This window comes from Leptodactylus fuscus, unplaced genomic scaffold (assembly GCF_031893055.1).
Source record: "Leptodactylus fuscus isolate aLepFus1 unplaced genomic scaffold, aLepFus1.hap2 HAP2_SCAFFOLD_310, whole genome shotgun sequence".
NCBI classification, from domain to species: domain Eukaryota; kingdom Metazoa; phylum Chordata; class Amphibia; order Anura; family Leptodactylidae; genus Leptodactylus; species Leptodactylus fuscus.
In genome coordinates, this window is record NW_027440333.1 from 118860 (window position 1) to 132896 (window position 14037).

The 14037-nt window shown below is 61.8% G+C and overlaps 1 protein-coding gene across 1 annotated transcript; it reads right to left on the reverse strand.

The window, feature by feature from the left end:
* Positions 1–380: 380 nt before the first annotated feature.
* PLEKHA5 (pleckstrin homology domain containing A5) lies at positions 381–13728 on the reverse strand (the record flags this gene model as incomplete). Its single annotated transcript, XM_075261709.1, is given in 16 exon segments — positions 381–683; positions 5224–5363; positions 5437–5566; positions 5750–5789; positions 5792–5834; positions 5914–6289; positions 6377–6500; positions 6584–6704; positions 6874–6897; positions 6899–6934; positions 6936–7052; positions 7054–7071; positions 10186–10232; positions 12815–12915; positions 13257–13288; positions 13579–13728. Coding segments are annotated over 15 exon segments (1479 nt in total), but the record flags the coding sequence as incomplete, so codon positions are not given.
* Positions 13729–14037: the final 309 nt, after the last annotated feature.

Consider the following 14037-nt stretch of genomic DNA (forward strand, 5'->3'; position numbering starts at 1 on the left):
GTAGTGACTGTATATACCAGATCTATACCTCATCCTCAGGATCTAGTAGTGACTGTATATACCAGAGCTATACCTCATCCTCAGGATCTAGTAGTGACTGTATATACCAGATCTATACCTCATCCTCAGGATCTAGCAGTGACTGTATATACCAGATCTATACCTCATCCTCAGGATCTAGCATTGACTGTATATATCGGTACCGTAAGACCCTTAGCCGTGTGACCCTTATACTAATACACTGTACCAGACCCCCAGCTGTGTAAGCAGGACAGTTACAGCAGACATGCAGTATTTTTCCGTAAAGGGGAGGATCATCTCCAGTTGACGGGAGGGGGGGGCCTGCCATTGCTGGTGACATCACAGACAGTGGGCGGGGCTAGAGAACATTGACTTTTTATTGGAGCAGATATAAAAGGCGTGAGCAGGGCGGTCGGGAATATACAATGAAGAGAATTTATACATTTATACAACGCGGCGGTGGCGTTATTGCTGGACGCCCCTGGAAGAATCGCAGAAAACATGGCGGCGAGGGTGGGAGGGCAGAGCCGAGGAGCGGGGGATGTGCTGAGCCGCCTGGCCCCTCCTCTCTGCCTCCTATGTGCAAGAAGAACGTAGCAGCAAGCAGGAATCCAATCACACGGGGGCGCCGTTCCGGATTTGGTTCTAAACTGTACATGGTCCTGCAGTAGAAGAGAGACCAACATGAATTATAGGAGCAGCGACAGTACAGCGGGCAGCCACAGCGGCAGCACGGCGGGCAGCCACAGCGACAGCACGGCGGGCAGCCACAGCGACAGCACGGCGGGCAGCCACAGCGACAGCACGGCGGGCAGCCACAGCGACAGCACGGCGGGCAGCCACAGCGACAGCACGGCGGGCAGCCACAGCGACAGCACGGCGGGCAGCCACAGCGACAGCACGGCGGGCAGCCACAGCGACAGCACGGCGGGCAGCCACAGCCACAGCACGGCGGGCAGCCACAGCCACAGCACGGCGGGCAGCCACAGCCACAGCACGGCGGGCAGCCACAGCGACAGCACGGCGGGCAGCCACAGCCACAGCACAGCGGGCAGCCACAGCCACAGCACAGCGGGCAGCCACAGCACAGCGGGCAGCCACAGCACAGCGGGCAGCGACAGCACAGCGGGCAGCCACAGCCACAGCACAGCGGGCAGCCACAGCCACAGCACAGCGGGCAGCCACAGCCACAGCACAGCGGGCAGCCACAGCCACAGCACAGCGGGCAGCCACAGCGACAGCACAGCGGGCAGCCACAGCGACAGCACAGCGGGCAGCCACAGCGACAGCACAGCGGGCAGCCACAGCGACAGCACAGCGGGCAGCCACAGCGACAGCACAGCGGGCAGCCACAGCGACAGCACAGCGGGCAGCCACAGCACAGCGGGCAGCCACAGCGACAGCACGGCGGGCAGCCACAGCGACAGCACGGCGGGCAGCCACAGCGACAGCACGGCGGGCAGCCACAGCGACAGCACGGCGGGCAGCCACAGCGACAGCACGGCGGGCAGCCACAGCGACAGCACGGCGGGCAGCCACAGCGACAGCACGGCGGGCAGCCACAGCGACAGCACGGCGGGCAGCCACAGCGACAGCACGGCGGGCAGCCACAGCGACAGCACGGCGGGCAGCCACAGCCACAGCACAGCGGGCAGCCACAGCGACAGCACAGCGGGCAGCCACAGCCACAGCACAGCGGGCAGCCACAGCCACAGCACAGCGGGCAGCCACAGCACAGCGGGCAGCGACAGCACAGCGGGCAGCCACAGCCACAGCACAGCGGGCAGCCACAGCCACAGCACAGCGGGCAGCCACAGCCACAGCACAGCGGGCAGCCACAGCCACAGCACAGCGGGCAGCCACAGCCACAGCACAGCGGGCAGCCACAGCCACAGCACAGCGGGCAGCCACAGCACAACGGGCAGCCACAGCGACAGCACAGCGGGCAGCCACAGCGACAGCGGGCAGCCACAGCGACAGCACAGCGGGCAGCCACAGCGACAGCACAGCGGGCAGCCACAGCGACAGCACAGCGGGCAGCCACAGCGACAGCACAGCGGGCAGCCACAGCACAGCGGGCAGCCACAGCGACAGCACGGCGGGCAGCCACAGCGACAGCACGGCGGGCAGCCACAGCGACAGCACAGCGGGCAGCCACAGCCACAGCACAGCGGGCAGCCACAGCGACAGCACAGCGGGCAGCCACAGCCACAGCACAGCGGGCAGCCACAGCCACAGCACAGCGGGCAGCCACAGCACAGCGGGCAGCCACAGCGACAGCACAGCGGGCAGCCACAGCGACAGCGGGCAGCCACAGCACAGCGGGCAGCCACAGCGACAGCACAGCGGGAAGCCACAGCGACAGCACAGCGGGCAGCCACAGCCACAGCGACAGTACAGCGGGCAGCCACAGCGACAGTACAGCGGGCAGCCACAGCGACAGTACAGCGGGCAGCCACAGCGACAGTACAGCGGGCAGCCACAGCGACAGCACAGCGGGCAGCCACAGCGACAGTACAGCGGGCAGCCACAGCCACAGCAACAGCACAGCGGGCAGCGACAGCACAGCGGGCAGCGACAGCACAGCGGGCAGCCACAGCGACAGCACGGCGGGCAGCTACAGCGACAGCACGGCGGGCAACCACAGCGACAGCACGGCGGGCAGCCACAGCGACAGCACGGCGGGCAGCCACAGCGACAGCACGGCGGGCAGCCACAGCGACAGCACGGCGGGCAGCCACAGCGACAGCACGGCGGGCAGCCACAGCGACAGCACGGCGGGCAGCCACAGCGACAGCACGGCGGGCAGCCACAGCGACAGCACGGCGGGCAGCCACAGCGACAGCACGGCGGGCAGCCACAGCGACAGCACGGCGGGCAGCCACAGCGACAGCACAGCGGGCAGCCACAGCCACAGCACAGCGGGCAGCCACAGCGACAGCACAGCGGGCAGCTACAGAACAGTGGGCAGCCACAGCCACAGCACAGCGGGCAGCCACAGCCACAGCACAGCGGGCAGCCACAGCACAGCGGGCAGCCACAGCGACAGCACAGCGGGCAGCCACAGCGACAGCACAGCGGGCAGCTACAGCACAGCGGGCAGCCACAGCCACAGCACAGCGGGCAGCCACAGCCACAGCACAGCGGGCAGCCACAGCCACAGCACAGCGGGCAGCCACAGCCACAGCACAGCGGGCAGCCACAGCCACAGCACAGCGGGCAGCCACAGCGACAGCACAGCGGGCAGCCACAGCGACAGCACAGCGGGCAGCCACAGCGACAGCACAGCGGGCAGCCACAGCCACAGCACAGCGGGCAGCCACAGCCACAGCACAGCGGGCAGCCACAGCCACAGTACAGCGGGCAGCCACAGCGACAGCACAGCGGGCAGCCACAGCGACAGCACAGCGGGCAGCCACAGCCACATCACAGCGGGCAGCCACAGCGACAGCACAGCGGGCAGCCACAGCACAGCGGGCAGCCACAGCCACAGCACAGCGGGCAGCCACAGCCACAGCACAGCGGGCAGCCACAGCCACAGCACAGCGGGCAGCCACAGCACAGCGGGCAGCCACAGCGACAGTACAGCGGGCAGCCACAGTACAGCACAGCGGGCAGCCACAGCACAGCGGGCAGCCACAGCCACAGCCACAGTACAGCGGGCAGCCACAGCCACAGCGACAGTACAGCGGGCAGCCACAGCCACAGCACAGCGGGCAGCCACAGCCACAGCACAGCGGGCAGCCACAGCACAGCGGGCAGCCACAGCGACAGTACAGCGGGCAGCCACAGTACAGCGGGCAGCCACAGCGACAGCACAGCGGGCAGCCACAGCCACAGCACAGCGGGCAGCCACAGCCACAGCACAGCGGGCAGCCACAGCCACAGCACAGCGGGCAGCCACAGCCACAGCACAGCGGGCAGCCACAGCCACAGCACAGCGGGCAGCCACAGCCACAGCACAGCGGGCAGCCACAGCCACAGCACAGCGGGCAGCCACAGCCACAGCACAGCGGGCAGCCACAGCCACAGCACAGCGGGCAGCCACAGCGACAGCACAGCGGGCAGCCACAGCCACAGCACAGCGGGCAGCCACAGCACAGCGGGCAGCCACAGCCACAGTACAGCGGGCAGCCACAGCGACAGCACAGCGGGCAGCCACAGCGACAGCACAGCGGGCAGCCACAGCCACATCACAGCGGGCAGCCACAGCGACAGCACAGCGGGCAGCCACAGCACAGCGGGCAGCCACAGCCACAGCACAGCGGGCAGCCACAGCCACAGCACAGCGGGCAGCCACAGCCACAGCACAGCGGGCAGCCACAGCACAGCGGGCAGCCACAGCGACAGTACAGCGGGCAGCCACAGTACAGCACAGCGGGCAGCCACAGCACAGCGGGCAGCCACAGCCACAGTACAGCGGGCAGCCACAGCGACAGCACAGCGGGCAGCCACAGCCACAGCGACAGTACAGCGGGCAGCCACAGCGACAGCACAGCGGGCAGCCACAGCCACAGCACAGCGGGCAGCCACAGCACAGCGGGCAGCCACAGCACAGCGGGCAGCCACAGCGACAGTACAGCGGGCAGCCACAGTACAGCGGGCAGCCACAGCGACAGCACAGCGGGCAGCCACAGCGACAGCACAGCGGGCAGCCACAGCGACAGCACAGCGGGCAGCCACAGCCACAGCACAGCGGGCAGCCACAGCCACAGCACAGCGGGCAGCCACAGCCACAGCACAGCGGGCAGCCACAGCGACAGCACAGCGGGCAGCCACAGCCACAGCACAGCGGGCAGCCACAGCCACAGCACAGCGGGCAGCCACAGCCACAGCACAGCGGGCAGCCACAGCGACAGCACAGCGGGCAGCCCACAGCGACAGCACAGCGGGCAGCCACAGCCACAGCACAGCGGGCAGCCACAGCCACAGCACAGCGGGCAGCCACAGCCACAGCACAGCGGGCAGCCACAGCGACAGTACAGCGGGCAGCCACAGCCACAGCACAGCGGGCAGCTACAGCACAGCGGGCAGCTACAGAACAGCGGGCAGCCACAGCGACAGCACAGCGGGCAGCCACAGCCACAGCACAGCGGGCAGCCACAGCACAGCGGGCAGCCACAGCACAGCGGGCAGCCACAGCTACAGCACAGCGGGCAGCTACAATGGGCAGACGTCAGATGAGAATTATTCTGCACTCACCAGAGAAGGTTTGGCCCCGGTTAAACACACATGAAGTGCGAGCCTTCTGTCAGCTGCGGCTGCGCGGGGGCGGGGGGCAGCGCCTGCGTCTCAGGGAGGGGGGGAAGATTTCCAGCTGAAACACAAAGACACAAGAAATCCTGCGACAGCGCTCCAGACTCCTGTAACCCGTCATGACCGAGAGCCGCCCGCCAGCCGCTCCTACCGTCCCACCGCCGTCTGTCTCCTCAGAGTGTCCGCAGAGAAGTCGTAGGAGAAGAGAATGCCGCTGCGCTCCGCCTCCCGCTCCGCGCCCTCACCACTATCACACTTGTGTTTTGGTACAGAGGCCAGGACCTGTAAACTGAGAGGCAGAAGGATCCATTAGTCAGGGGGTTAATCCGGCCGGCTGTGGGGTGGGGGCTCAAACATCCAATGTGTCAGTGAGCTCCGGGGCAGAAGGGGTTTGTGGACCACTGACACATTGTACAGAATATGACAAGAGCGCCCCCACGTGGCAGCCATATTGCTTGCGGTCAGCGCTCACCATTGGGTCTCGGGCACTAGATCTTCTGCTCCATCATCTTGGCTTCGAGTGCCGGAGACTTCTCAGTAGTGACCCCATTTCCTGACTGCAGAGAGGACAAGAAGTATAAAGCATGGCGGTCTTCCTGAACATCATAAAGACTCCGCCTCTCCCTGGGCACTCACCCCCTTGTCACTGATGGCTGGAGACCCCGGGGTCTCGGCGCACTCTTCTCCCGGTGATTGGGCGCTCTCACCCTCTGTGACCTCGCTGGAGGTTTTGTCCTGGGTCTTGCGGAGCTGGGAGTAGCAGAGCTGTGTCAGTGGTGGCCTGCAGGGGGCGGGGGGCATGAGGACGGGGTTCAGCCCCATTACCTGGCTGGAGAAGGAAGGGCTCCGGGAGGGCGACTGCTCGGAGGGGCCCAGGAAGCTGAAGCTCCTCTTCTTCTCCTTCAGGCAGGCGGCCTGGTGTCTGCGCATGCGCTCCAGCTGCTCCTCCAGGGTCATACGCGGTCGAGGGCTCTCGGACAGGCACAGATGTTCCACCGCGCTCCGCGGACCGCTCCTTGTGCCCAGACAAGTAGAATTAGCATCTGAATCTGAGAATCACAACCCCCATCATCATCATCCCACTGCCCGTCCTCCCGGCTCACGTACCGATTTGGCGTCTGGCTTCTTGTTCTTCCGTAAGGTGACGTAGGAGGCGATGGTGGTGGACTCCAGCGGGGGGGACTTGGTCCTCGGGGGTACAACTCCTACTGGGAAGTGTGAACCTACAGGATGACAGAGGGGATGGTTACAGCCCGACCACTGCACCGTCTACACCATACAGGTCACAGGTCGGGGGGCAGGGAACCTTTGTTGGCGGTGGCCTCCAGGTCCAGCGTCAGGTCCGTCTTGTCCTCGCCATTGGACTCATCCACCTCGGCCACGGTGGTCAGCTCCGGCTCGCTCTTGTACAATCTGTAATCGGGTCCCTGGAACAAGAAAGAGCGCGGTGGATCATCAGAAAAAACGTGTCAGCGCCAAGACGCAGGATGATGTCACAGCGTGGGTGGAGCCAGAATCAGATGACCCCGAACACCAGTCCCTCCCCCCAGGGGGGGTGAGATGGGGTGAAGTGACAGACACAGGCTCAGCGCTTACACTGTGGGATCCGTTTCTCTGATAGGACCTGGACGTGGTGGGCGCACTTGTCGTCGGGGAGGGTGGACGGGGGCCCCTGCTGTAACACACAGCAAGGACGAGCTGCTGTCACTTGGTAAATGGGGGAGAGAGGGAGCTGCGTCAGCAAAGTCATAGGAGCGAGGGAGCGGAGGACGCGCGAGGAACTAGCTCCTCTTCCTGGAGATTGCAGAACAGGACGTTACAGAACACATGGAGGCGCCAGAGAGTCACACAGAGGAGCCATCTACAGCGTCACATCGGGGTCCTCCAGGCTCTGCTGTACCAACCTGCCACCACCAGGCGGAGCTACCGGAATACACAGCCACCACCAGGCGGAGCTACCGGAATACACAGCCACCACCAGGCGGAGCTACCGGAATACACAGCCACCACCAGGCGGAGCTACCAGAATACACAGCCACCACCAGGCGGAGCTACCGGAATACACAGCCACCACCAGGCGGAGCTACCAGAATACACAGCCACCACCAGGCGGAGCTACCGGAATACACAGCCACCACCAGGCGGAGCTACCAGAATACACAGCCACCACCAGGCGGAGCTACCGGAATACACAGCCACCACCAGGCGGAGCTACCGGAATACACAGCCACCACCAGGCGGAGCTACCGGAATACACAGCCACCACCAGGCGGAGCTACCGAATACACAGCCACCACCAGGCGGAGCTACCGGAATACACAGCCACCACCAGGCGGAGCTACCGGAATCACACAGCCACCACCAGGCGGAGCTACCGGAATACACAGCCACCACCAGGCGGAGCTACCCGGAATACACAGCCACCACCAGGCGGAGCTACCGGAATACACAGCCACCACCAGGCGGAGCTACCAGAATACACAGCCACCACCAGGCGGAGCTACCGGAATACACAGCCACCACCAGGCGGAGCTACCAGAATACACAGCCACCACCAGGCGGAGCTACCGGAATACACAGCCACCACCAGGCGGAGCTACCGGAATACACAGCCACCACCAGGCGGAGCTACCGGAATACACAGCCACCACCAGGCGGAGCTACCGGAATACACAGCCACCACCAGGGCGGAGCTACCGGGAATACACAGCCACCACCAGGCGGAGCTACCGGAATACACAGCCACCACCAGGCGGAGCTACCGGAATACACAGCCCACCACCAGGCGGAGCTACCGGAATACACAGCCCACCACCAGGCGGAGCTACCGGAATACACAGCCACCACCAGTCGGAGCTACCAGAATACACAGCCACCACCAGGCGGAGCTACCGGAATACACAGCCACCACCAGGCGGAGCTACCGGAATACACAGCCACCACCAGGCGGAGCTACCGGAATATACAGTCACCACTAGGGAGCGCTCACTACATACAGATCATACAGTCACCACTAGGGGGGAGCTCACTACACACAGATTATACAGTCACCACTAGGAGGAGCTCACTACATACAGATTATACAGTCACCACTAGGAGGAGCTCACTACATACAGATTATACAGTTACCACTAGGGGGAGCTCACTACATACAGATTATACAGTCACCACTAGGGGGAGCTCACTACATACATATATATACAGTCACCACTAGGGTGAGTTCACTACATACAGATTATACAGTCACCACTAGGGGGGAGCTCACTACATACAGATTATACAGTCACCACTAGGGGGCGCGTCACTACATACAGATTATACAGTCACCACTAGGAGGAGCTCACTACATACAGATTATACAGTCACCACTAGAGGGAGCTCACTACATACAGATTATACAGTCACCACTAGGGGGAGCTCACTACATACAGATTATACAGTCACCACTAGGAGGAGCTCACTACATACAGATTATACAGTCACCACTAGGAGGAGGTCACTACAGTACAGATTATACAGTCACCACTAGGGGGCGCTCACTACATACAGATTATACAGTCCACCACTAGGAGGAGCTCACTACATACAGATTATACAGTCACCACTAGGAGGAGAGCTCACTACATACAGATTATACAGTCACCACTAGGAGGAGCTCACTACATACAGATTATACAGTCACCACTAGGGGGAGCTCACTACATACAGATTATACAGTCACCACTAGGAGGAGCTCACTACATACAGATTATACAGTCACCACTAGGAGGAGATCACTACATACAGATTATACAGTCACCACTAGGAGGAGCTCACTACATACAGATTATACAGTCACCACTAGGGGGAGCTCACTACATACAGTATATACAGTCACCACTAGGAGGAGCTCACTACATACAGATTATACAGTCACCACTAGGGGGAGCCACTACATACAGTATATACAGTCACCACTAGGAGGAGCTCACTACATACAGATTATACAGTCACCACTAGGGGGGAGCTCACTACATACAGATTATACAGTCCACCACTAGGGGGATCTCACTACATACAGATTATACAGTCACCACTAGGGGGAGCTCACTACATACAGATTATACAGTCACCACTAGGAGGAGCTCACTACATACAGATTATACAGTCACCACTAGGAGGAGCTCACTACATACAGATTATACAGTCACCACTAGGGGGAAGATCACTACATACAGATTATACAGTCACCACTAGGAGGAGCTCACTACATACAGATTATACTGTCACCACTAGGAGGAGCTCACTACATACAGATTATACAGTCACCACTAGGGGGAGCTCACTACATACAGATTATACAGTCACCACTAGGAGGAGATCACTACATACAGATTATACAGTCACCACTAGGAGGAGCTCACTACATACAGATTATACAGTCACCACTAGGAGGAGCTCACTACATACAGATTATACAGTCCACCACTAGGGGGAGCTCACTACATACAGATTATACAGTCACCACTAGGGGGAGCTCACTACATACAGATTATACAGTCACCACTAGGAGGAGCTCACTACATACAGATTAATGAGGGCTATGATGTTTTGCCTGTGGGTTTGTGAGCTGGAATTATTTACATTAGTGACTCAGGTGGTCATGGACGCAGTGGTCATGTGACTACAGACTTATAATCTACGGCGTACAGGGGTAATACAGGAGGTGAGGTCTCTCGACTAGAACCTGGAGGACCCGATAGTAAACGCTCCACAAACCCCCAACTCACAATCAGATAACATCTATGGTTTCCATCTGTCTCCAGCAGTTGTGGGCCCCCGCCCCTGGGATATACACCCCCGCCCAGTCTGAGCTGCCCCCTGTGCAGGAGTCAGATGGAAATCTGGTAGGGTCAGGAGGTCACTTACCTCTCCTGGATTCATTCCTGAAGAGAGCGCCTTGCTGTCTGAGTGACCTGGAAAATAAAGGATGGGTGAGTGTGGAGGGGGGCGCCACTGAGACAGCCAGAGGTAGTCACAGACCCCACCTCCTGCCTCACTACAGGCTCCGGCTGATGCACTGCAGCTATGCCTGTGAGGATACGGCTCTGAGCACCAATCTAAACTCTACGTAGGATGTAGCAGGTCAGTGGTCAGGACTAGGAGGAGGAGCCAGGCTCCAGGGTGTGGCCAGGCTAGGAGGAGGGGCCAGGCCTCCAGGGTGTGGTGAGGCTAGGAGGAGGAGCCAGGCTAGGAGGAGCCAGGCTAGGAGGAGGAGCCAGGCTCCAGGGTGTGGCCAGGCTAGGAGGAAGTCCAGGCTAGGAGGAGGAGCCAGGCTCCAGGGTGTGGGCCAGGCTAGGAGGAGGGGCCAGGCTCCAGGATGTGGTGAGGCTAGGAGGAGTCAGGCTAGGAGGAGGGGCCAGGCTCCAGGGTGTGGTGAGGCTAGGAGGAGCCAGGCTCCAGGGTGGTGGTGAGGCTAGGAGGAGTCAGGCTAGGAGGAGGAGCCAGGCTCCAGGTGTGGGCCAGGCTAGGAGGAGGGGCCAGGCTCCAGGATGTGGTCAGGCTAGGAGGAGGAGCCAGGCTCCAGGGTGTGGTGAGGCTAGGAGGAGGAGCAAGGCTCCAGGGTGTGGTGAGGCTAGGAGGAGGAGCCAGGGTCCAGGGTGTGGTAAGGACTAGGAGGAGGAGCCAGGCTCCAGGGTGTGGTGAGGCTAGGAGGAGGAGCCAGGGTCCAGGGTGTGGTGAGGCTAGGAGGAGGAGCCAGGCTCCAGGGTGTGGTAAGGCTAGGAGGAGGAGCCAGGATCCAGGGTGTGGTAAGGCTAGGAGGAGGAGCCAGGCTCCAGGGTGTGGTAAGGCTAGGAGGAGGAGCCAGGCTCCAGGGTGTGGTGAGGCTAGGAGGAGGAGCCAGGGCTCCAGGGTGTGGTGAGGGCTAGGAGGAGGAGCCAGGCTCCAGGGTGTGGTGAGGCTAGGAGGAGGAGCCAGGCTCCAGGGTGTGGTGAGGCTAGGAGGAGGAGCCAGGCTCCAGGGTGTGGTGAGGCTAGGAGGAGCCAGGCTCCAGGGTGTGGTGAGGCTAGGAGGAGGAGCCAGGCTCCAGGGTGTGGTAAGGCTAGGAGGAGGAGCCAGGCTCCAGGGTGTGGTGAGGCTAGGAGGAGCCAGGCTCCAGGGTGTGGTGAGGCTAGGAGGAGGAGCCAGGGCTCCAGGGTCTGTGGTAAGGCTAGGAGGAGGAGCCAGGCTCAAGGGTGTGGTAAGGCTAGGAGGAGGAGCCAGGCTCCAGGGTGTGGTGAGGCTAGGAGGAGGAGCCAGGCTCCAGGGTGTGGTAAGGCTAGGAGGAGGAGCCAGGCTCCAGGGTGTGGTAAGGCTAGGAGGAGGAGCCAGGCTCCAGGGTGTGGTGAGGCTAGGAGGAGGAGCCAGGCTCCAGGGTGTGGTGAGGCTAGGAGGAGGAGCCAGGCTCCAGGGTGTGGTGAGGCTAGGAGGAGGAGCCAGGCTCCAGGGTGTGGTGAAGCTAGGAGGAGGAGCCAGGCTCCAGGGTGTGTGGCCAGGCTAGGAGGAGGAGCCAGGCTCCAGGGTGTGGTGAGGCTAGGAGGAGGAGCCAGGCTCCAGGGTGTGGTGAGGCTAGGAGGAGGAGCCAGGCTCCAGGGTGTGGTGAGGCTAGGAGGAGGAGCCCAGGGTCCAGGGTGTGGTAAGACTAGGAGGAGGAGCCAGGCTCCAGGGTGTGGTGAGGCTAGGAGGAGGAGCCAGGCTCCAGGGTGTGGTAAGACTAGGAGGAGGAGCCAGGCTCCAGGGTGTGGTGAGGCTAGGAGGAGGAGCCAGGGTCCAGGGCTGTGGTAAGACTAGGAGGAGGAGCCAGGCTCCAGGGTGTGGTGAGGCTAGGAGGAGGAGCCAGGGTCCAGGGCATGGTCAGACTAGGAGGAGGAGACAGGCTCCAGGGTCTGGTGAGGCTAGGAGGAGGAGCCAGGCTCCAGGGTCTGGTGAGGCTAGGAGGAGGAGCCAGGCTCCAGGGTCTGGTGAGGCTAGGAGGAGGAGCCAGGCTCCAGGGTCTGGTGAGGCTAGGAGGAGGAGCCAGGGTCCAGGGTCTGGTGAGGCTAGGAGGAGGAGCCAGGGTCCAGGGTCTGGTGAGGCCTAGGAGGAGGAGCCAGGCTCCAGGGTCTGGTGAGGCTAGGAGGAGGAGCCAGGCTCCAGGGTGTGGTAAGGCTAGGAGGAGGAGCCAGGCTCCAGGGTGTGGTAAGGCTAGGAGGAGGAGCCAGGCTCCAGGGTGTGGTAAGGCCTAGGAGGAGGAGCCAGGCTCCAGGGTGTGGTAAGGCTAGGAGGAGGAGCCAGGCTCCAGGGTGTGGTGAGGCTAGGAGGGAGGAGCCAGGCTCCAGGGTGTGGTGAGGCTAGGAGGAGGAGCCAGGCTCCCAGGGTGTGGTGAGGCTAGGAGGAGGAGCCAGGCTCCAGGGCATGGTCAGACTAGGAGGAGGAGCCAGGCTCCAGGGCATGGTCAGACTAGGAGGAGGGGCCAGGTCGCAGGGTGTGGTTAGATTAGGTGGAGGGGCCAGGTCGCAGGGCGTGGTCAGTATCTCACCTCCGTCCGGCTGTTTGTGGTTGCTCAGACCTTCCATCACGTCCTGAATCCTCCAGATCTCCTTCTGCATCTGAGCTCGCTGGATCCCGGCCCGACTCCGTCTGAGCAAAAGGAGACAGAGATACTGACTGCACGTGCGCACACACTCCTGACACTGCATGTGCGCACACACCCCTGACACTGCATGTGCGCACACACCCCTGGACACTGCACGTGCGCACACCCCCCTGACACTGCACGTGCGCACACACCCCTGACACTGCACATGCGCACACACCCCTGACACTGCACGTGCGCACACACCCCTGACACTGCACGTGCGCACACACCCCTGACACTGCACATGCGCACACCCCCCTGACACTGCACATGGCGCACCCCGTTGCCGCCAGTAGCTCTTACCTGCACCTCCCCGAGTCCTCTCCAGCCGTTCCCTCATCTGGTTTCGAATTCTCTCCAGGATCGGTCTAATTCCTGCATTAAATACATGAACAGCAGAGCGTCACAACCGAGACCCCTCCTGCAGAGAATCACAACAGAGACCCCCCCTGCAGAGCGTCACAACCGAGACCCCCCCTGCAGAGCGTCACAACCGAGACCCCCCCTGCAGAGCGTCACAACCGAGACCCCCCCTGCAGAGCGTCACAACCGAGACCCCCCCTGCAGAGCGTCACAACCGAGACACCCCCCCCGCAGAGCGTCACAAATGATAATGCTACACCCTGCAGAGTATCACAACCCGTTTATATGTACAGGTATCTCACCGCTGTGGCCCGGGACACCTCCCGGCAGGTACTCAGCAGCCCCCCCTGCAGCTCGTCCCTCTGCAGCACCACACTCTGAATAGCGGCCGGGTTGTCAGTGTTCATCTCGATCTCCTGACTGGCGGAGAGTAAAGCTTGTTCCAGCGTATACTGCACAATAAAGAGAGGAATATAATCGTACAGGGTGAGTGTGCCAGCTGGACGGGGTGTGACATGTCCTAATGGGCCCCCCAATACTGAGGCCACAGGACACCTCTCATTAGACATCTCTTGTGGGACGAGATTAATTATGTAACTATATAGGGAAAAGGAGAAGGCAAACATCCAGCCCATTATCCAGAAGAGTCATCGTATAGAATGATGGAGCGCTACTTACTGACGACCCTTCCAAGGAAAGCAGCGATGCACAGACGGAACAGACGGAACTCCTCAGCCCCGAGGGCTTCAGCAACTCTAACA